Genomic DNA, 24,741 nt, shown 5'->3' with positions numbered 1-24,741 from the left:
AACGCACACAGGACACAGGACAAGAGACCTTCAAAATAAAACAGGAAGTACAATAACAACGGAGACCAAGACTAAGACACATGGGCTTGAGACTGAGACAGGGGAAGAAATAAATGTGGGAACATAACTAAGTGAGGAGACAGAAAGGGAATACCGAACACAGAGACAAAAGTTAAACAACTTAAAGACAAAATGTACAAATACATCTTTCACTGGGTCACAGACTCAGGACGGTCCTATTAAATGTAAAAAGGTTCATGCTCCAGTCACAAATTGGAAAACGATTGGAGACCACGGCGCAACAATTAACTTGAAAACTCATTGCATTTAAAATGTTGTTTCGAGGACAAGCAGCAGGTCTGCAACCACTTACAATGACTCTAATGCATATAAGATGGCCATAAAACAGCACTCTCATAATTTTGAAAATTCAGAAATTCAAGATGACAAAGGTGCTCAGCAACCTTGCTTTTATATAAGCATAAAGCCATAACCCGGTGAATCCCCTTTGGCAAATATCTTACACTGTATTACCAATGTGTTTTATTGGATTTGGGACAGTTTAATAAACTCTGATTAATGGCACTGCAGTGAAAAGTTACTTGGAGAAAATGTGCTTAAACAACCTTTAAGCAAAGCTGCACCTTCTTTGCTCTGCCCTCGGTACTGCCGTAATATTTTTCTTGCCCAACTGCTGAGCAGAATGTGTTTTTCTCTGGTGTTCAGGTGTTTGCGGGAAAACAACAGCAATTCAGAGCTCAAGTGGTCTTAGCCCAGGCACAGAGGCCTCAGGCGGGGGACTCGAGTCATGATTCGCTCCCAGCATGGAGGCTTGACAGCGGGGATTACATTCATCTTGTCACCTGCTGAGAGGTGCCAGACATGGACTCATCCTGTCCTTGGAGAGGATGAGTAAGGAGACAATGGACTCAGCGCACACGTACACACACTTAATTGAATCCCATTTGTCTCATCACCGGACATCTATGAGATATAATGACAGCTAGAAATCTGCAGTAAATTGCTCCAATGCTAGGCACTCATTTACACCCTCATCTTCATCATTAGAGATGGAGGGAAGCATGGATAATTGCTCGTATCTAATGGCTCGCTAATTATCGATATAAAAATCACCACTGCTTCTGCAAATTCTAAAAATATCTGCCGACAGGTGGAACAGCTGCAGCAGCTGGATAACTCAGACCGAACCCCCTGCCTTTATTCTCTCCTTACTCATGGCCGTCTCCTCCTTTATCTTAAACTCAATAAACTTCTTCCTCTTTCTCTCCTCTTCACTTTCATCCATTATGCATTAAAACATTGGCAACGAAGCCTTAAGGTCTACCCCACAGTGCATTTGGGCGTTAAAGCTTACAAACCTCCACAGCTTCCACCTCTGAATGTATAATGACACAAATACCTTCAAAGCGAGTCATCCAACTCTCCTCCATAGACGAGCCGCATTCATGCTCTGACCTCAGGTCACTCTGTGCTCTGGTTTGCTAATCCGACAATACTTCACATCAATAGAGCAACAAGGTGAACAGGCTAATTATTAACAATAATAACTTAAAGAGCTTCCATTCAAAGAGCAAAAAACTTGAGTCTTAGCATTAATTCATTGCATTATCTGCCATTTGTGAGGAAGAAAAATTCAAAATTCCATTCATGAAGCAAAAAAAGTGAACAGGCAAAATGTTTTTCTCAGTTTCAAGGCCAAATAGCTGCAAATGGTTTCTATCGTCATATTAATACAATCACGTTATGTCACCAAAAAATCTGAAACATGTTTAATGTGCGCTGAACGATGGGGTAAAATCCAAAGACTTTATTTAAAAGATTACATCACTTACTGGTCTGTAAAATCCAGTCTTCGAGCCTCAGCTTGAGTGCATCAGTCACAAAGCCCCATCAAAAATCATCCCCTGACTTATCTTCCACTGTGACAGTAAGGGGACGATAATTTTCTTAATTAACAATTACAATAAATGAAACCTGAAACTTGCAACAGACACCAAAAACTCATCAGGAAAATGTTTACTGAGTCAGAGATCAGGTGAGCAGCATTGTCTCATAGATTTCTATGTAATCTGACATTTTGAATTAACCAGGTCACCCCCTGCTGCTCTTAAACTTTTTCTGCCAAGAAGTTCTGCAGATTTTAGCCACTAAAAATAAATAACTCTAAAAGATTAAGTTCAGTGAAAGTAACCCTATTTTTTTCCCTTAAAAAGCATATAATCCAGTTCAGGGTCACTCCATATTTTTCCTATGGTCATCCACGCCCCACCTGCAGTGCCCATGTTCTCTACCACCATCTACGGCCCTTACGCTGTGTTCACACCGAACGCGATGGACGCGAATAGAGCGTCAGGTTTACATGTAAAGTCAATGGAAAGGCGCGATGACGCGCGATTGCGGGTCCCGCGAAAATTCGGAAGCAGATTTGCGTCGCGAAAACGCCAAAACGCGTGAAACGCGCGTCAGTGTAGCGCGTCAGGCGCGTTTGACGCGCGAATAAAACCACGCGCGTGAGTTTTTGTGTTGCACTTTGTGCATACGCGCGTTTCGCGTCTACCGCTCGAGTTGGAAAAATCTGAACTCCAGCGTCAAATCGCGCCGCGACAACCAATCAGGAGCCTGGTGACGTGGCTGTTACCTAGGTCAAAGGGGCAGATCCAGCCAAAGCCTTTCATACTTCAATGGAGGGGAAGGCTAATCAATGCGGTAGCAAACAACTCGGAGCTGTACAACACCAGCTGCTTTCAGTACCGAGACAGGAATAAAAAGGACCGAGCTTGGAGGAAGATATGTGAAGAGATCGGGCAACCTGGTAAGTTCATTCATTTCTCTTTTGAAAGTTTTCACTGACCCGGGGAAGCCGCACAAAAGCTAGCAAGCCACCGCTATTTTCCCACTTACGTACAAATACCGTTCTGCTTTTATGCATGTTGTCATTTAGGAATATATTTTATTGTTTATTAATAAACAGTACACAGTGGTCCCGCTGTTCATCCGTCACTGCTTTGCTTTTTCGCTGATTTTTTATTGCACAGTACAGCATTGCATTCTGCAGCCTGATTGACAAATCTCCTGCGCTTGCCAAATTTATCACGTTTGGTTTTGATAACCATCGCGTCCAATAGAAAAAACAGCACAAAAACACCCATAACTATGAGCCTCATTCGGAAATAGACACCTGCACCGTGAGGGAAAAAGGCGCACGAAAGTGGCGGGCAGATGAAGACAAACCGCGGCATAATAATACTTTTACGTTTTGCAATCTACAAAGGTTTGCACTTTGAGAATCAATTGTGAGAACTGTGACCAGGGGCTAGTTATTCTGAGAACCCCTGCAATAAATGAGGGACCACTGTCTACTCTACGATTATTATATCCAACCTGTTAACATTTAATACTGTATTGATAGAACCAACTGATTCTGCAGCAGAGCATCCCCAGTCCCTGAGCTCCTGCTGCTGCACCCACAGATATGTACAGCAAGCACTGATACCTTTTTAGTCGGTGGGATTCCCTTGTGATCACCTTTACTAAATATCTACAACCAATCTGATTATATCCTGTTATTGTTTTTGTTCTTTTTTCAATGTTGAAATTAAAATCTAGTAGCAGCCTTCTCATTTCTTTGTGTTTTGTGCTGTTTTACAGGCCCACAGAGGAGGACGGCTCCGAGGCAGATGAGGGACGGGTCCCAGGACGGTCCATCGGCGGTGGAGCTGGCCATCCTGGAGTCCCTGAAGAGGCCACACCAGTCTCCAATGGAGCATTTCCTCCTCAGCCTTGTTCCTGCTCTGGAGAGCAGCTGGTCCTTTTTATTCCTGTCTCTCTGTAAATTCTTATATTTTATATATTTATGTTTAATGTTTTTCTGTTTGAGACTTTTAATATTATTTCAAATAAATGTTTATAATGACTAATGTCTCAGTTCTACTACACAGCAAATGTTGGCACACAACTTGACACATGTAGAATTTATTTCATATTATACTAATGACAAAATATACTGATACAGTGGGATGCAGAAGTTTGGGCAACCTTGTTAATAGCCATCATTGTCCTGTATAAATCGTTGGTTGTTACAATAAAAAATGTCAGTTAAATATCATACAGGAGACACACACAGTGATATTTGAGAAGTGAAAAGAAGTTTACTGGATTTACAGAAAGTGTGCAATAATTGTTTAAACAAAATCAAGCAGGTGCATCAATTTGGGCACCACAAAAAAGAAATGAAATGAATATTTAGTGTATATCAATGTGTGTGTCTCCTATATGATATATGGGGTGCCTTTGTCTGGATGTGCTTCCCATCCAGAGCTGCACAGCACAGAGGAAAGTTCCAGCGCTCCTGGAATCCCTCTGTGATGGAGCGCCAGTCTCCAGGTGAAGGCACAGCCATGAAGTCGTCCACTAGACAGTCCCAGATGGACGTCGCTGCCTGGGGGGTGATCTGGCTCACCGTGGACACACCGACTCTGAAACTGAACGCGATGGTCCTGAAGGAGTCCCCGGTGACAAGGAACCTGGACAAAATTGTTCAAAATCAGTATTATGTGTACTGCAGTTACAAAATACATTATTCAAATTCCAAAATACTTTTGTGATGTCAGATATAAATCACAAAACTTAAATCTTACATAAAACATTTTGTAATTATAAGGATAATTACAAAATGTATATTAGATAATATCTAAAACAGTTGTGTTTTGTTTTAACTTTAACATATCATAATTTGATTGGTAGCAACTTTCACTACAGTGAGCCAATCACTCATAATTCCTAAACATGTCAATCAGGTAGGAATGAAGTGAGACATTAATAGAAATAAAGAGTTGTGTGTTGACATGTAGCCCTTTCCTTGCTTAAATCATTAATATTTTTGAGAAATTAATCTGTGATAAGACAGCTTATCAAGATAGAACCATGTAACTAGAGATGAACCAAACTGTTCAGTTTTATCTAACTCTGTTTTAATAAAGGCTGTGACCCCTGCTATAGAGTCTGACAGCTGCAGGGATTATATACAAATATTCAACTATCCCAGAATTAAACCAGGTCTAAATAAAAAGGAGTGAGTATCACTACAAGGTTAACTCAGTGGTGCTAATGCTACAGTTTGATATCAGCAAACACCGAGCGCATACATTGATGTGACACCACAGCCATGCTATCATTCAAACACTGATAACAGCATAAATCGAATTAAATCGGGACTTGATGAGAGCTTCTGAGTATCACTAGAAATATTATAAACAGTCGTCTTTGTACCACAGTTTGCTTTCAGTAAACACCGAGAGCATTCACTGTTAGCATAGCACATCCATGTTAGCAGTGTATAACTGGATGGATTAGCATATTAGCACAGATATCAATAAAGGACTACCGTATTAAATAGTTTTACTAACCTCAGGCAGACGGACAGGCGCTCTGCAGGTGGGATTGAGCGCCTGTAGTTGGTGTTTAAGCGGGCGATGCTGGGACCGACGAGGGAAAGCAGGTCCTCAAACTGGCCGACGGTGATAGCGCTGGAATCGGCCGTCATCCAGGCGCAGCTCCTGGAGCAAGTGGTGAAACTCACCAAACTGCTCATGCCTCTGGAGGACCTGATGGACCCAGGTACGGCGAGGACGTCTTTTACGCCGCTGCTCTGCTCTCCACAGTACATAGAGAAGGGAGACTCTCTCTTCAAGCGCTAGCTCGATAGCTGCCATCTTGCAAAGATACCAGTCTGGCACAACTCCCTCCCACATTCCTCCCACATTTCCGGTTCACGCGCGTCAAAATATCATATTTTGACGCGCGATGGATTTTTCTTGGACACGCGTTGAGACGCGAATGTACACGCGTCAAATTAGGGGCGTTTGGGGCGTTTTATTCGCGTCCATCGCGTTCGGTGTGAACACAGCGTTAGTTTTAGAACCATTGCTCTGTGGTAACAGCACAGTATCAGATTGGTAAGAACAAAATGTTCCGAACACATGCACAGAGGACTGTAACTCGTCCTCAGTTCCTTGGAAGAATGTGTAAAGATTGGGGGAGCTGGGAGCTCATTTAATGGTCACTTTGGCTGATGCAATAATAGCTGCAAAGATGTGCCGTGTAATGACCACCTCATTTAGCTTATTCAAGTAAGCCGAGCCTTTCCAGGCTGCCTCTAATAAGCAGTCTCTGGGCCAGAGGAGACACTGGACTGGCAATTGTACATTTCTCAGACACCTCGAGGAGTGAAGACATAAAATAGGACAGAGAGGGTATTATAGAACATTGAGCTTTATGACAATGGCAGAAGTGGAAAAGAGTTTTTTTTTCTTTAACATTTGCTTTCTGTGGATGTAATTATGATGTGGGTTTAAACGTGCTCAATAAGACACAGTCAAATCTCTTTTTCAGACTGTAACAACATCAAAATCACATAAATTCGTGTGAAATATCTAAACCTACCCACGAACCCTGTGTCCCAGGATCAACACAGTATTAAAAAAAATGATTTGACTGTGGAGTGAATGGTGTGGAGAGACACTGCCAGAGTACCCCATTACTATATTTTCCAATCTGAAATGATGTCACCCTTTGTTACAGGTACGATGGATTTACGAGGTTTGTGCATTCGATGAGAAAAGTGGGATAATTTGAGAGTGAAGAGTGAAAGGGCGTGATATGGAAGGTTCTCCTGATTTGCCAACTTGCTGAACAATATATTCCCACAGAGAGATGATGGATAGATTTTCTTTTTTCTTTTTGCTCTTTGCAGACATCTGTCTTCTTTGTGTCATTTCACTGTGGGCCATTGGTACAGCAAGGCCTGTACCCTTGCTGGTACTTACTAGTAGTATGTTGAGAGTGGAGAATGGAGGTTTTAGTGAGGAATAGGCAATTTTAATGAACCCTAAATAGTGCATACTGGACATATTCTCTATGTTACTGTATTCGTATTATGTTGTGGATAAAATGCTTGTATTTCTTGAAAAAGTGGTTGCAAAAAGCTAACAGATCATCTGCAGAGGATTGGTTTATTTGAAGTTTCCATCCATGATCTTTTCTTGGCCTCTGACAGTGGACTCATCCCTCTGATTGCCCTGTTAGACCTCAGTACAGCATTAAATACTCTTAACAATAATATTTTATTACAGAGATAAGAACAGCCTCTAGGTCTTAAGGGTACTGCGCTGGACTGATTTGAATCAAATCTTGATAATAGACTCCAGTTTGTTGATGTAAATATAGAATCTTCATCACACACTAAGGTTATTAACAAAGTTCCACAGGGCTCCTCTACTATAGATTATACGTCATCCTTTAGGCAGCGTCATTAGAAGGCATAACGTACATTGTCAGTGTTTTGCAGATGACACCCACCACTGGCAGTTAACACAGACCAGTTAGTTAGACTGCAGAATCGTCTTAAACACATAAAGATCTGGATGACCTTCCTGCTCCTAAAAGAGAAAACTGAGGTCATTGTGCCCTAAAAGCGACATCTGACCACATACCTACTCTGGATGGCACTACCTTGGCCTCCAGTAACACTGCGAGGAATTTGGGAGACCAGGATATATTCGTCGTGTGGATGTTAAACAAATATGTAGGAATTCTTTCTTGCTTGAACACAGTATCTCTAAAATTCGAAACATCTTGTCTGAGAGTAATGCTGAAAAACTAGTTCATTCAATTTAATCTTATTTACGTATATGGTGCCAAATCAGCAGCTTTCTCAAGGCAATTCATGCATTTATTAGTTCTGAACTGGACTATTGTAATTCATTATTATCAGGATGTCCTAAAAACTCCCTAAAAAGCCTTCAATTGTTGTAGCAAGAGTACTGACAGGAACTAGAAAGACAGACCATATTTCTCCCATGTTGGCTTCCTTCATTGGCTCCCTGTTAAATCCAGACGTGAATTTAAAATCCTTCTCCTCATATACAAGGCCTTGAATAATCAGGTTCCATCTTATCTCAAAGCCCTCTTAGTACCCTACCACACTATTTGGAAATTGTTCAGAGAATTTTTATCTTGTTTATTGTACTTTTATGGGATCTTAGAGACACATTTTTTCACAGTTCTCCCTTGGTTTATTTGTCTGGGCTGACTGTTGCGTACATAAGGCTGGTATGCATCTCAGAATGCAGATTTTGAGCAAGCCAAAAAAGAAAAAAAAGGTCATTTTTATCTGTCATCAGTTTTTATGTCACTTCATTTAGTATAGTTGTTTTGGACAGACAGGAAAGTAACTCTGTGGAATTCAAATATGAGGTCAGTAAATCTAAATGCTGTCTTTTTGAAACAATGTGATACTAGCTGATCATTTTGGCATTTAGCTTTGCGTCTCATGAGATGAATGGTCAGCGAGCCTTTTGCTAATTTAACATTGACTCACAGTGAAGAATATGCTGTGATTATTTTTTTTTTATCAATATTTGTCTCAGATGAAATATTTGTTCCTGCCTCACTGAACATAAAGTTATTTTCATGTTTTAATTGGATAGTCCAACAGTTCGGGAGAGTTTTGGGACCTTGTTGGAACAGAGATTGCCCTAAAAATCAATACATTTACAGCATATACATGTAAATTAAGAGAGTGTTGGAACCAGTTTTAGATTAAGCTGTGACTTCAGTGTAAAAGGGTAGAAAAACCTTTGTGTCACTAAGTTTTCTTCGTCCCACTCCTTTTTCAGGCAATTTTTGTTTTTTGTTTTGTGCATTTTATGTTCAATATAGGTATTTGTTGTGCCTGGAAATGAACAAATAAATGAATGAATGAATGAATGACTAGAAGAATCCTGAGCAGTTAATGAAAGGAAATGTTAGAGGGAATATGAGACAGAAACATCTTTACATTTTGGTTTGGTATCTGCATGAATTAGCTTTTTACTAGGATTTTGCCTCTTCCTTTCACAGTGGAGCAGTGCTATGAGGGTGCATAGAAAGGTCCGTTTGAACAGAGGGAATCAGACAGAAACTTGATTGTTCACATTTTGGTAAATGCCTCAAAATCATGAAAATTGAGAGAACTATTCCCATTACTGCAATTTGGCTGCTCTAGCCTTTGATATTTGTCAATTTTTTTAAGTCGCTAGCATAGTGTCCTCTGCCCTTTAAATGCATAATAATTCTGCACTTGGATTTTAAAGGGGAGGTTAACAGATACTGTAGTTGGGAAGCAGCTGAACCGCACACTTAATTTTAATTGCAGGCCAGCTGAAGAGCGCAGGCTGACAGTTGGCTGAAAGAAATCAAGCAATAAATGGACATCTGGTCTTTGTGCTTGGATTAGTGTACATTCAGCAGTGCTGGGCCAACAGCACATCAAACAAACTCCCATTAATACCACACAAAACAAATGACTGTGATAAATATAGGTAATGTTACCAAGTACATATGAATAGAAAGCTTTCAAATAAAAGCATGTTAGAAAGTGAATCCCGCCTGCGTGAAACAAAGGACAGACAGGAAGTGCAATTCAGATTGACCCACAGTGGGGTAAATGTACAGGGAAAATGTAGGGTTTGACGTGTGCTCCATTGTTTCGTCCTCATATTCCATGTCATTATTCTCTTGAATATGCCAGCCTTTTTTAATTACACTTTATGCAAAGCATTTAAGCCGAGGCCTCTTCTTTATCTTTTCCCGTTTCCTGTCTCTTTGAGCCGCTTTTTCTTCCTCATCTGTAAAAGGTTGGGAGACACGTCACCCTCTCTCTCTGGGGGACGCTCTGGTAACTGGCTAATTTCAGCTTGCCGACTGTCTTGTCATTCGAAGCTAATTGCATGGTTTAGCCCAGCTCTGGCAATTACAGCCACCCTTCTTTTGTGCTCGCGCGATAGCTTTCAGGGGTCTGGTGGTTAAAGAAGATGGGGCTGCCACTTTTTCATCGCACGGTTCAATTCGGTGTTGTACTTAACTCTGTGAATGCAGATGTCTTCTAAAAGCAGTAGAACAAGGAGCTCTGGGGAAGAATTAGTCAGAAGGCTACTGACACTAAGAGCAGAAAACAAAGCAGGTTCTGTTGATGGGTTGATAGCCTCGATCCTATCACTCATTACCGCAGCTCGAGTATTTGTGACATACAAATAAGACATTTATCTCCTGCAGTGTTTTCTTAATCATGAGGCCAAGCGAGAGTGCAGAGTGGTGGACTTGTTTCTTTCTTACATTAGCACATTTGGCATCTGACCACACTCCCAGTGGAACAAAGCCACATACTTTGAACCTTCCCGCACACACACTGGGGAACCTCAGTGAAGTTGGAGGCTTCGGGGTCAGGGCTGTCTGAAAAAGGTCAGGTGCCTGTTTTTTGCCAGACGTGTGGAATGCTAAATACAAAGTTTGTGGATCTGTGTGTTGCTTTCAAAGTGGTAATTATATAAATGGAAGCAGCTTACGTACTTTCAGTGAAAATATTCAGATAATGAGTCCTGGACAGCCCATCTTTGGGTTAGCCGAGATTAAAAAAACAACAAAAAAAACACAAACATAAATACTCACATGCAAACTGAGCAGGGTTAAAAGGCCACAGGCATTTGCCAACATGCGCCTCAGAAATTTTCACACTCTAAACAGAACCCAGGAACCACTGACAGATCACGAGCACGAACACCAGAGCAGTCAGCAAACACCAGGCACCTCCCTTGTGGCTTGGAAACTGTTGGAAGCGGTGTAAGGGCTCTTGGTTTGAAGCCCACTCAAACAAGCCCAAAGCTAATGAGTCCTTCGTTGGATAAACCAGAGGCTGATTGGGCCTGTTGTTGTAGTGAGAGAGCCAAATGTGGAGGGATTAGAAGGGAATGCAGCAACGATGAGGGCAGACGCTTAATGCGGAGCAACAGTTTGAAGATCAGATTAGAAGAAGGTTGAGGAAATGTTTGGTGTTGTGGCTTCAAATTGACTCTGGCACACACACACAGAAAGGAAACACTTGGCAGAATGTCAGAGTGAAAGCCTGTGCATGAGCACAATCATGCATGGACTGTATGACCTGCTCTGTGTCTGTGAAAGATGTGATTAAGATTTATTATAATAAGAAAAAGGATATATCCATCACACATTAATACAAATGTGAACACTCTCGGCGGTGAACAGTTGGAAGTAGGATCCATTTATAGGGGAAAATAATGACAAAACAGATGGTATAGTTTAATTTACAAGATTCAGATGAACCTGTTTAAGGTTTGATTTTATTACAAGAAAGTTCTTTCTAGCTCTGCACCCATATATTGTTTTCTTCTCTTTTTCTCTTGTTTTTTGGAAAAAGCTCCACTTGAAAATACTTGCAGGGCATTTGTAGAAAGGCTCCTTTGTTTTTGTTCCATTTCTCTTTGACAGAACACTTATGAATTTAGTCACTAACAAGGCCAAAATGAACAACCTTGGGCTTTGTGGATAAGAGGCACTTGGACAAATTTTGAAATACACAAAGTCCCTTTATTCTTATCAGCCGTCCAAAGTGAGATATTAAATAACTCCAGCAAATACTGACAAATTTTATTTCTGCCTATCAAAACTTGTAATTAGAATCAATAACAGTCTGGCAGCAATAAGTTATAACTCCATCAAATTTGATGGAGAAATCACTCACAGTATTGCTCCACCCATTATATTTTAGAGTAATACCAGGGGCATCTTGTGAATGTTTAACACATGGCTGCCTTCAAAAAATGGTCCCAGTACACAGACCTCCAAAGCGGAAACAAATTAAGAAGCCATATAAAATATGATTTCTCCAATCGATATACTGAAGGCAGTTTTATTTTAATGTATATACTGAGTACTTGGTATTTGCTTTCTTGGCAATAGCTGCAGTAATTTATCTGGTGTGTGGAACACTTTCTGAACAGAAGGTCAACACCACATCTTTTGAAATCTTTTGAAAGCGGTTATGGATAAGCAGACGTAGATACATCGAACTCACATTCATTAGTTACACCTTGCTAGTAGTTTCAGAACTGCTTTAATTCTTCATGTCACAGATTTAACAATGTGCTGGAAACATTTCTCAGAGGGTTTTTTTGGCTCAAATTGACGTGACAGTGTCACAGATACTGCGACTTGTTGACGACAATACCTAATAAAGTGGCTGCGTGTATTTCAGAAGACTATAGTACAGTCAGTCTTCTGTTAGTGAGCTTTCAGTGAGTTAGTGAGATCCAAGATTCTTTGTTACGACCGTGGTTTAAAACAGTGTTCATAGACAAAACTGACCAATAACAATTGCTGCACAAGTGCTAATGCAGTCGATATGCTGGATCACAAGTTGGAGGTGGTCTAAATTTTTGTCATAGTTTTTGTCAACGACCTTTTTATTCTGATGAAAAAAAGATGAAATTGACCAAAAACTAGTGCACTAGGACAAAAACTATGATGAAATGGACTGACACTTTCATCGACAAATAAAAATGAGACTAAAATGTTCTGGAGAGATGAGATCCAATCAGACTCATGCAGTTTGATCTGCTGTTGTTTCTCATGAAAACGCAACAAAATATCAATGCTTATGGATGAGAGGATTAGACATGTAGGCATATGTCGCATTTGATTTCAAGGAAAATAAGACGTTTGGCAAAAACGACAAAACACAACAAACTTTTACACTTTATATTTTAGTCAACTGAATGAACTTCAGATTTAATCTACGATATACTCATGATATTCAGTCAACTAAACTAGACTACAACTAAGAGAATTTAGATGACTAAATTAGGACTACAGCCATTTTTTTTAGTCAAAAGACTATGGCTAAAACTAAATCTGAATTTGTTGTCAATCACACTGCTCTAATGTTTGTGCCTCTCTCTTCACTTCTCTTTTTATTAAGACAACAGGGATCTCTTCAACAGCACCAAAATCCTGTCAGTGTGTTGACAGCATTCCCATCATGAAGTGACCTTGGTAATAGCTTGTGAATGTCTGGAACATGGTTTTGAAAAGGAACTAAAAATACTGAATAAACAGTGATGTGAGATCATTTTTTATAGACATACCATCCTTATCTGAGTTAGTGTTGAGAAAGGCTTGTTTCCAAGGCTGAACTCTGACTTAATGGTGTTGTTAAAAATCTCTGCTTTTGACTCCCTCAAATTGTCCTCAATTGACACTCTGAGTATCAATCTTCTCCATCTCTACTTCACAAAGCAGCTGCACCATTTTAACCAGGTTACTGTGTTGATTGTAAGATGTCATACAAACTCATTTTCAATCAATGGTTTGCTCAAACCACTGAACTCCAAAGACAAACTAGAAGTTCTGTAGGCACTAAAAAACTCAGCTGGATGTCAACTGCTTTCTTTCTTTCTTTCTTTCTTTCTTTCTTTCTTTCTTTCTTTCTTTCTTTCTTTCTTTCTTTCTTTCTTTCTTTCTTTCTTTCTTTCTTTCTTTCTTTCTTTCTTTCTTTCTTTCTTTCTTTCTTTCTTTCTTTCTTTCTTTCTTTCGAGGAATGGAGTTCGACACCTGTGTCCTAGTCCAGTGGTGGATGATCAAATTAATTGTGATCAAATTTTCACCTAATATTCAAATCCCAGGCCGCCCTAAACTCTGTTTATCAAAGGTTTTTTTTTTCTAGTCTTGGATTTGTATGAAGTCATAGAGTGCTTATTTGGTCATTCGAGGCAAACTGGTCAGGCTTTGAGGCCAGAAGTCCCACCCATCTCCTGTTAAAGTCTTCAGTTTAGGAGGGGCAACCAACCAGAAGAAGTTTGGGAGGTTCAAAAACAGCTTGTTTCAGACAGAGGGGGAAATGAGGTGCAGCAAGGCACAGATACAGATTGTATTATTGTGATAATCATAGAGTATAGCTGTAGAAGAGCTCAAGAAAAGAATTATGGAGCTTTTTAGCAGTTAGTATATCTAAGAAGAAAGTTAGCTGCATATTACAATTAATTGTAGCAAGGCAATAATAAAGGAAAGTGAGCAGTGATGGATTACTTACCTCAGGCAAGTTTTATATTACTGGGAATTTAAAAGATAAACAGAGTAAAAACTGTGAGACACTATCTTATTAATTGTCATTGTTAAAGAAATGAAAGAATATGTAATCAGAAGAAAATGGGCCATGGCATACAGAAAGAAAATCTCCAAAAATCACACTGTGTCCTTGTGGAACCATTTTGGTTGTTTGAAATCTTTGACCTTTAATATGAATCTGTCACGTTTTAAGAGACCCACACTTTTTCTTTGAGTGTGCAAAAGTTCAAAGAAGGCCAGATTTCCATTTGAGTAAAAGGCACAAATGGGTTTGCAAACAGGGAAGATGTTCCAGCCTGGTTTGGTCATTCAGGCTGATAAAATTGTGACAAATGGAAAAATTACACCACAGTGAAGCGTTGAACTCCATAAACACTGCATACAAGCATTTTGTATTCTGGATTCAGAAGTCACCTTCGGACTGAAAAGACTTATGTCTGAAAGCCTTTAAAGCCATGGTTAGGGCTGTAAGAGGTGCTGTCTTTATAAAAAACAAACAACAGTCCCTGTGATCTTATTTATGCATTCATTATGGGAGCTCTCTGGTGCTATTTCCAACACAATCAAAAACAAAAGGCCTCTAGCAAACTGGCAAGTTATGCATCAAATGCAGTGTTCTCGGGAAATAATTGAGCCAGCAGGGATCAGCTGGCAGGAAGAGTGGAGTGGAGTGCTGTTGCTGCTGGAGCTGGAGATGCTGAGATGTTTAGTAATGCGCACTAATACAATGAATAAAGCATAAGGGCTGGTTGTTGACTTTAACCCTTTAAGACCTACCATAGAACCAAGTCCGCCAGAGCTTATATTATATTTTTACATGTTGTGGAGCCATTTTTGGGAGCATTTCAAGTTGCTATACATCAATACAACCATTACAGCCTAAATTTTAATAATATGCATGCATTAAGTGCATAGTAATTACATAAATTGCAAAAAAGTGCAATAAACTATAAAAAAATTGAAAATCGTTTTTGTTTTTTTAACATATATTTCTAGTTAGAGAAATTTAAGAGGCTTATCCCTCAAAACTGTAAATACAAAAAAGTTGCACAAACTAGTTTCCCACCACAGGAAATTTATTTTGAGTGTCTTCATAGTTTTATTTTTGAAATACACCAATTTCTATACACTGCAGGAAAAACGAAAATAAATATTATACTGCAAATTTGCAAAAAAGCAGCATATGCATCAAAATAAACTATTTCCAGCAGTGCAATATGAGTCCTAAGCATCCCAGAAACGACACAGAAAGTCATAAAGTCAAACATAACTTTTAAAAACACCAGGCCTTGATGGCCTTGATGGGAAAAAACTACATTTCCACGAAAATGACGTCACTTCCGGTTTCGGGCAGGTCATGGTGGACATGCGATAGTTCGTGCTGATGGACGTAGGAAGTGTTATGAACAGCTGATCGGATCGGCAAAGCCTGTTTCTGGAATATTGTGTTTTTGTTGCTGCAAGTGCTTTTTATGCAGTTTTTGCAAAACTATATGTGGAAGGAAACTGTGACCTAGGACAAGCTGATGGCATAAGATGTAAGTACAACTCCTCCGGTTTCATATGCAAAAAAAATTATTGCGCTAGCTCATGTGGTTGCAGTGCTACCAGGATTTAAAAATAGTTACGCAAAACGGAGCATGTCCGCTCTGGCCGGTTTTAAAGGGTTAAAGAGATTACTGTTGCAATATCCATCAGTTCTCATCTTGAATTGAAGGATACTGTGGGGCTTTGGTGGTTTGCTAATGCAGTGCCAATCCAAATACAGATGTACAGAGACCCATCATGCCTTGGACGGCAACACTATTACAGAACCATCTTCAAACAAGTTACGCCTCATTGAGCTTCCGATGATCGATGCTGCTCAGCGGACTGAGTCAGCACTCAGAAACTGTACGGCTTCAAGTGAAGACGGCTGCGATGAATGACGACTGTGGGGAACGGCCTAACAAGCTGCAGGAGGAAGCAATAAGATTTATTCTGCATCTTCAAAGCTCTTTAAAGGCCAAGTTAGCACTAAATCCACCTTTTCTTAGTTTGTAAAATATAGCTCCGGCCACTTTACTGTACTAATGAATTGATTCTGGTCCCAGACTTTTATTGCAACAGTGTTCCTTTGCCTTTTCCCAGAGACATTCAGAGAAGTCACGGATGAACTGAGTTGAGCAATAAGCAAACCGTTGGTTCCAATAGTTAATGATTTGGATGGGAATGTATGAAGACATGGGGACTGTGACCAGTTTATTAAAGAGTAGGAGCATCTTAGAAACATTTGATACAGACCTACTGGCAGTCGTCTGAAAGAGGGGAGGGACAAACTATGAACCAAAAGCTGACGTCTTAGACATATGTTGGAACATATAATTGTCCCAGCTTACACAACATCAAAGACTTACTGCTAATGTCTTGGTGACAAAGCAATGGGACAATTTTAGAGATATTGGATGAGTTGTGTGAGGTGGGGACGGCCGATTTATGTATGCAGGGAAGGCATAACAATTTGTACTATTAACTGAAATGATACAACGAGATATCCAGGTGACAGCTGAAGCTTCAACCTTAAAATTTTTTAAGTGAACTAGTAAGAAATTTCTTATGAAGCGAGACTCTGCCATTTCTTATTACTTCAGGCAAAAAGACATTTTATCACTTCTCATATTCAGCAAAGGAACTACAGTCAGTCGAGACTTGTTGAAACTGAGTATTGCATTATATCGAAAGAGTAAAAGGGAAGATTTAAAAGATGGTAATGAGACCTGCTATTATGTATGCCATGGAAAGGGTGGCACTGACAAAAAGAACGGGGGGCTGAGCTGGAGTCAGCAAATGTTATGTTCTTTCTCACACCACAGACAAGTTGCAGGTATTATCCAGGATTCCATTAAAGTATTTCAGGAAATGAATTCATATTCAATATATTCAATTCAATTATATATATATATATATATCAATATTCAAGTTATGTCTGTGGATACTGTATATGCATGTGTGTATTGTCCTTTGATGCAGAAACCTCAATTAACACTTGAATCTCAAGCAAATTGTTTCCATCCAGATTCAAATGTTGTAGGTAATATCCTAAAAATACCTCAATTAAATTATCTTACGCAAAGTGAATGTAGCAGCTGCCATGCAAAGATATTTGAACCACAAACATTAAAGTTTAAGGGTTGGGTAACATAATACCTTGCTAACAGAAGACATACTCTGCAAACACACTCCTTTGACAAACAGGAAATTTCCCCAGTTTAGTCATTAGTTTGAAAGGAGATCTAGCTCTTTTTAAAGGTCATATTTTTACATGGGTACACAAAAAGTGAAGGAAGCATTTCTTTTCCTTTTTTAAAGATGCAGTACCTCTGATCACAACGTCATAAGCTTGAGCCACTAAATTAAGATTTACATTGGTTTGAAAACTGACTTCTTTACGAGTTTACCTGCAGCAATGAGATATTTTGAATATCCTGCTGCTCTGATTTGAATCTCTACTCTGTGGCAACGGCATCTTAGAGGTATCCACATTCATGCCAACATGACAAACAGAACGTGATTGCACAGAAATGAAGCTCATAAAATGAAACTGGTGGCCGTAACATAAACCATTATGATGGTTACATTCTCCAGGAGACTCCTGTGTTTCTGTATTCCGTAACATCAAGGAGGTTGTTTAAAGAAACTTGAAATGGGAATGCAGAATGAGGAAAAAACATTTGCATAGCGCTGCTTTTATTTCAGATCAAAAACATGCAACTCATACGATTGAAATGCGAGCCGTTATGCCACCAGTGTAAATAATGTTCAATCATGCCTTTTTTTACATGGGGCCAAAGTCTCCAGGGTTCAGGGGCAACAAAGATTTCTTTTCCCAAAACACACGACTTCGATTACAGTATCTGGACTTGATTACATTTGCAAAGGAAATTCATTAGTTAGCTTATCTGTCTAGAACAATCTCAAAGACTTACAGTGATCCTTTATTAAATTTGTCGGTCAGAAAAGCCTTTGGCTATAGAACGATTGTTTGGGAATTTGGGAGTGATCCGGATCAGGGATTTTCATTATTAAACGATGACTGTTAATTTCAGAGCTATGCCTAAAACAAAAACAACAGCGATGGAGACTTAATTCTCTTTGTCTGCTTGTAGAATCAGAAAAAACTATCTATTGAAACATGAGATACTTGCGGTAGGGATGTGTCTTTAAGGCTTGACAGCAAAAGGATTGATGGAGGTTTGCACATAGCCCCACTTTCATTGTTCAATATACGTTACAGCTCACTATTTTATCAAGAATTTCACCACACCACGGTGAACGCCCGCTCTGAAACTCATCTCATGTCTGACTCTGATCCCTTGTTTTAACTGGAAAATACATCACGGCAGCAAGACACAGCCATTCCCAGAGGCTGTATCTGATTCTTCTTTTTTATATTATATTTCTCTGTCTTCAAAGATCCTCTCTCCCCCTCCGGTCCCAGCCGACCCCTCTCTGTCTGGGGCAGAAAGCAGCCAGCGTGAATGACCTTCGTTCTGTCCAGCAATTTAAATTCAGCTCGTGGTTTTATGTTGAACTTCTGGATTCCACTCCCAGACCCCCATGACACATCATTATCTGCCTGGGATAGAGTGGGGATCACTGCCTCTTATCCATCGGATCACTGTAGCCCCCTTCACCCCGCTCTCACCCTCAGAGATGCGGCAGCCAACCTTGTGTCATGTAATGTAAGATATTTTATGGTGTTCGCCAAAAGGATTCAAGCGAGGGACCACAGATACTCGCTGCTGTTTACTGGAACAATGCAGACACTGCACTGCTTGGGTGTAAGTTTTCACACTCCAGATTATTTTTCAAACACTACCTCTGCATGTTGCCTTAATTTATCTTAAGAAATAATATCATGGTGTAAGATGGCCTACTTTGTTGTTCGGATTAAGACTTCCAAGGGACTAAATCATTTTTATGTCAGCTGACTAGGAACTTCTAAATCTGGGGTGACGGTGCTAACCACTGCATCCCAAATTAAGTTAAAAAATTAAATTACAATTTAAATTGAGTATGGTAAATTAGCCAATTTAAATTACATTGTAAGAACTACAGTTCATACTTAAAAGAGTCAATCTGTTCATGTTAGCCGGATGCCAAAGTGAGAACCAACAACCACCGGGCCAGTGTTTAAGTGCTGGATTCTCATGCCAGCCCGAGTTTACAGGAAGTCTGCAGCTTTGAGATGAGCCATAGTGATGAATTAGCAGTGTTCATGGTAATTACATCTCGTGAGGAGGAAAAAGGTGCCCATCTGTAGATTACCGTATATAAGTAATAGTAAGCACATAATGTACTGTAAATTCTGCAGCAGCTATGTGCAAGTAAATTACCATAAAATGCATTTACAACAACTTTACTGTAACTGAAGATTTGCAGCAGTTTTCTGTCATTTTAATTACATAAAAGAAAAAATTAATTTTAACTTTAATTTCTAGCAAAGTTACTAACATGTTTTCAATGCTTTATGCAGTTTGTGTGCAGTTTACAGGTACTAAATCTTTTTTGCTGTTTTTATATTTACAGTATTTGTAGCACATGTTCATTTATAAAAAGGTTGGTTTTTTATGTATTTTTCTTTGTTTTAATTTACACTGTTGCAAGATTAGCATAGGTTATTAGTAATAACCATCGAAGCATACATTTAAAATGTACCTGCAAAGTGTAAAATGTATCTGTACTTGTGTGTAAATGTAAAAAAAGTCACTATACTTAAACACTGTAAACCTCATCTAACCCCTGTGCCCTTAAAAAATCCCAATTAGTCATGAACATCTGTTGTTAAAACATGATTTTAATTGCTGAAAGTACAAATTACAATTGTCTCACTTGGTCTTAATGCTAATAACTACCTCTCTACCTGTCTTAATATCTACTACAGTAATGCAGGCCTCTTATTATTAGCGGACCTAAAATCAAATATTGATGATGGCACTGTGTGTAAAAATAGAGGGTCACAAGTTATACAAGTCACCCAGTAGGAAAGACCATACTCCAGACCATACTCACAGAGACAGCCTGGAAAAATATACATTAAATATACAGATAGAAAACCATTTTTACTGTGTTCAAAGTGCAAAAAAACAAAGCAAAGCATGCGTTTCTGAAGTTCTGAAAAAGGCAATGTGCACAACTCTAGAATACAGTATAAGATATATAAGTAAGTAGTAAAAGTAAACATAGATGTTGAATCGGGCACTTAGACACCTTGTTCAATGACTTTTCTGTGAAAATTTCATGCTTTTCACGAGTAGGAGGTGGTCCTGTGATTGCGATAATCTGCTCACGATCACATGACACCAAACCAGCTGAGAAGTTCCACTTGGAAGCAAAGGAAAGAAAATCTGTAAGGAAACAAATCTGAAGTCACAGATGCAGTGTTACTAAAGCGAAACAGGGGCCTGCTGAAAAATTAATGCCACCGAACGTCAGCGTTGTTTAAAATTAAGCAGCGTGGGTTGCATTCAAGCTAATTCGAGCAAATCGCACTTTGATCCAAACTTGTTTTTTTTTTTTTTTCAAAGAATGACAGCCTGAACACACACACAAGAAAATCAACATTCACTCCTTTTTGTAGGATCTAATTAATACAACAGGGAAATAATAATAAGCGATTCTTCTGTATTATTCTCGATCAAAGCCAGTTTCATCTCCTTTAAATGTAAACAAAAGTCAGTCCTGTTCTTTATTAAAATTGCTTTGCCCTTTTGTCCTCTCTAACCATGAAGATAAATGTGTTACGGCGCGACATAATTGTGTTTACAGTTGGAGAACAAGCGCTGTTTCTATTTGTCATTTATTTTTGATGAGTTTCTATTGCGTTCTCAGTTTTCTCATTGCACCAGGCAATGAGAGCCCCCAGGATGAATCTGTGCTTTTCTGTGTTTAACTCTTGTTTCAGCAAAAAGGAAAAACCAGGGTGAGAAACTAGGAGGGAACACAGCCCACCACCTGTCAGTGATATCGGAATCAACAGGTGAACCCTCCACCCCCACACATCTCATCAGGAGGAAGGCTGGTGGGAGCAGGGAGCTGTCTAGAGAGAGACGGTAAATGCTGATGAGGGGAAAAAAAATCATGAAAATATGAAAAAAGGATGAAAACGTGCAATAAGGGAGCTCTATTTGTGGCAGCGGTGCCGTCGAGCACCCCAGGCTACAATTTTGGTCTTTCTGGAAAACAATGCAAGCAGCTAATTAAACACCTACGGAGTAAACCCGCTTGGGTAGCTGCATTCATGTGGGTCAGACATCCATCATCATACTGTGCTCCGCCACATGCCGCCCTCGCCATGGGAGCGTGGTTCACATTCACAACTCACCTCACCGCTGTCGCTTCAGAAGTTATGGCTCAGCGGGTCATACTTTGGCCTGTGGTTTCACTAGGTTGTATGCGTTTGTGTGTGAGATAGTGTTAGCTTAGTGATGTCACACTACTGCAGAGCCTCTTTGGAGACTGACCTCCCCCAGAAAACTTCATAGTTTGCTTGTGCAAGCTGTTTTATTGCCTACAGTGATGAAGTTAAGTGACCTCCAGTGCATGTGGATGTAAAATGTGCACTGGTGTGCAGAAGTGAATTGCAGTAACTTGCAATTAAAAGCATTTTAACTTGACTTTAACTTAGTTAAAACCTCCATTTGAACCTAAATCACCACCTTTTCCTAAACCTAACTCAGCTATTTTTTGTGTGAAAATTAAAGTGAACAATGAACTGAAAAAGGGTCCCAGGTTGGACTCTAGTTTTCCAGTCAGAAGCCAACACATCTGTCCTAATAAAGACGTTTTTATCTGTTTTTTTAAGTTGAAGCTGTTGGGTTTTTAGAAGACTTCTATAGGGCTGGATGCCCTGATTGCCATGGGAACAAAATCAGGTTTAGGGAACAGTCGCTTCACTTCTCAGACTTTACTTTGTTTTAAATATTGTGTCCATATGTGTGAATGTTTAATGGAGGGCTTTTTTATTTGAAATTTAGATGTTAATTCCAGTTTACATAGCCATTTATGAGCCATGAAGCCAGATATGGTGAGATGTTAAAGAAGCCACCAGAGGAATGTGAGAAATTAAAATGATCCCATTATCAGTGTAATCACTAAATCTTAGGTTCGGTTTCATTTGACAGATCTAATGGCACATTTAGGACTACAGATCCCAGAATTCTCAGAAATACTCCTTGAACAGCTGCTTTTGGAAATATAATCTAAAAGCATATGCAGTCCAAACAGTTTAACTACAAGCTGTGACAGGAATTATGATACAATGCGAACCCTGTACACTGCCTCCATCTCTGAGAGTGACGTTATCACACACTGCAGCATTTTTCCTCCCCGGGAAACACAGCATATGTACCTTTACTTCTCAGACAGATTGCGATCTAAACTGCACAGAAATAGTCTGTGAGTTGGCTGATAGTTGATGCATTTGAAATTACCTGCCATTTTTTTTTTAAAAAGTAACCCTGTTTATGTTCCAATCTAGGTAGATGTTGAAGAAATGCAGCTAACATCTGACAGGGATGACAAGGAGAGACGGTGGGGGGAACGTTGGGTGACACTAGTGTCTGATTTGTTGAGTATCTCAGTTCTTTAAAAGGAACATCAACAGCAGGACATGAACTTGTTTACCGTATTTCCCGGACTACAAAGCGCACCTGAATATTAGCCGCAAAAGCTAAAATCAGGGGAAAATCCTGTTTTGTACATACATTAGCCGCACCTGACTAAAGGCCGCAGGTGTTTCAATGTTGACTTATCATATGTAAGAGAATATTCACAAAGGGAATTGTCAGGAAAGAGATGGCTGTTTGGAGACACACCCCTTTTATTAATATTTTGAAAAACAAGTTATGGGTACATATTTGCACATGTAGTACATAACAGTAACCTATAGCACACCAGAAAAATAGATTCAGACTACCTTTTAGGCTCAGGTGCAGTGACACGGCTTTAACAAGAAGAAAAGTCAGTCATTCACCATCTTTCTCTTCTTCCTGCGCTCTAAAACCACCAAAGTCCTCTTCTCCAATGTCGGAAACGAACAGGCTCAGGATGGCTTCGTCATCCACTCTCCGCTTCTCTCCTTCGTTGTCACTTTCAAAACCAAAGAAATCCTCGTTGTCAGCGTCAGAGTCGAACACCCTCAGAAGGGCCGTGGCGGTGTCCTCCTCTCCATCATGCAGCAGTCCAGCCCTTCAAAATCCGTTGGTGATCGTGGATGTTTTCGCACTTTTCCACGCTGTCAGAATCCACCGGTGGAGTTGGGCATAACTTGCTTTTCGCAAGTTTATCGCCGCTCGTCATCCACGCCTCCCGCTGAATGCGTAGCGCTACTTTGAAGTTTGTTTTTCGCGCTACTTCATACGGCACTACGTTGCCTGGCGGACGGACATGTGACTAACATACCACTCTTGAACCCCGATCCTTCCGCCAGGCAACGTAGTGCCGTACAACAGCGGAACAAACAAAACAAATCGTCTTACGATATCACAAAAATCATGGAAAATCCATAGAAAAGCCGCACCTGACTATAAGCCGCAGGGTTCAAAGCTTGTGCAAAAAGTAGCGGCTTATAGCCCGACAATTACGGTAATTTTATGAATTAAACCTGGGATTTAATTTCTCAGAAACTGACAGTGCTGGGAACCTGTATGATGAGGTACCCTTAGTGTCTGCAGGAACCATAATTAGTAGGATGGAGGTTAAACACAGCTTTACCTGTGGTTGAAAGATGGTCTGACTCTAATGAACAACATAAATACTACAGAGAGAGTTAATTACAGAGTGTAAATACAATAAAAGGCTATTATTGAATGTACAGCATGAATTTTCCTGAGCATCACAACTTTAGCAATTATTTTCATTTATCACTTTAATTGCTCTAGCTTTTGGTTTTACTTTCAAATAAAAGTGTTTCCTCACAGCTTCACCATAACCAACAGAAATCATTTCCAACCCGGCTGAAATAACAAAGTAAGCTAAAATATTCCAGCCACAGGAGGACCAAATGTTGCTCTTGTACTCTTCACGTTGCAGACGTTGCTTATAGCCTCTTTATTCCCCGTTGGCAGGTTAATTAAAGGATCAGTGCTATCGTGTGTTTTAGGAGTTCACTGGTAAAGGAAATACAAAAATATCAAAAGAGTGACCGAAACCACGGGCACGCACGCTGACGGTAACCATCCTCTGCTCAGCTTTCTCTTCATCCGGCAAACTTTAGAGAAGTGGATATTGTCTTATTAGGAGTAAGTGCTTCGCTTTCAGTATTTTTCCAATCCAGTCTGCTATTTTTGGCTCCCAGATTCTGTGTGAGTGTTTCACATAATCATCTCTGGAGTCCCAGAAATCACTTGTTCTTTGTGCCGCGTTTCTCAGGTTTCTACTGCTTGGATTGGAAGCCCTCCACTGTTCTGCTTGCTTTTGACAGATCGCCTGTTCTCCTGCCTGAGTCTTTGTGCTTTGAGTTCTGTGTTGTCGAGTATTTCCCACCTGGAACCTTTTCTGTCTCCGCCTCCATTTTGCTGCCTGCTTTTGAATGCATTTGTTTCTGCTTGTTTTGTGCTCTGACATTTGTGAGAAAGTTTTCTGCCTTCGTTTCTTCATCTTAAATTCCTCTTCCTCACTCTTAAATTGACTTTTTCTCTTTTTAAATGTGTTTCTTGTCCTACCCCGTTGTCGTCCTGTAAAGTTTAATATCTTAACTGACAAAAATAATATTGTTTTCCGTCT

At 39.8% G+C, this 24,741-nt stretch overlaps 1 protein-coding gene across 4 annotated transcripts in view; it reads left to right on the top strand.

Moving 5' to 3' along the window:
- LOC113008271 (uncharacterized) overlaps positions 1-24,741 on the top strand; it is a 58,828-nt gene that overhangs the window by 24,253 nt on the left and 9,834 nt on the right. For 3 of the 4 annotated variants that reach the window (XM_026145576.1, XM_026145573.1, XM_026145574.1), the window contains exon 3: positions 20,921-21,068. In XM_026145576.1, the coding sequence (XP_026001361.1) occupies positions 20,921-21,068 (148 nt within the window). Of the gene's footprint in view, positions 1-726; positions 913-20,920; positions 21,069-24,741 lie in introns of all 4 variants that reach the window. The other variant, XM_026145575.1, reaches the window with a different exon arrangement.

This window comes from Astatotilapia calliptera, chromosome 16 (assembly GCF_900246225.1).
Source record: "Astatotilapia calliptera chromosome 16, fAstCal1.2, whole genome shotgun sequence".
Lineage (NCBI taxonomy): Eukaryota > Metazoa > Chordata > Actinopteri > Cichliformes > Cichlidae > Astatotilapia > Astatotilapia calliptera.
The sequence above is the reverse complement of the archived record's forward strand: the minus strand, read 5'-3'. Positions and strand labels throughout refer to the sequence as shown.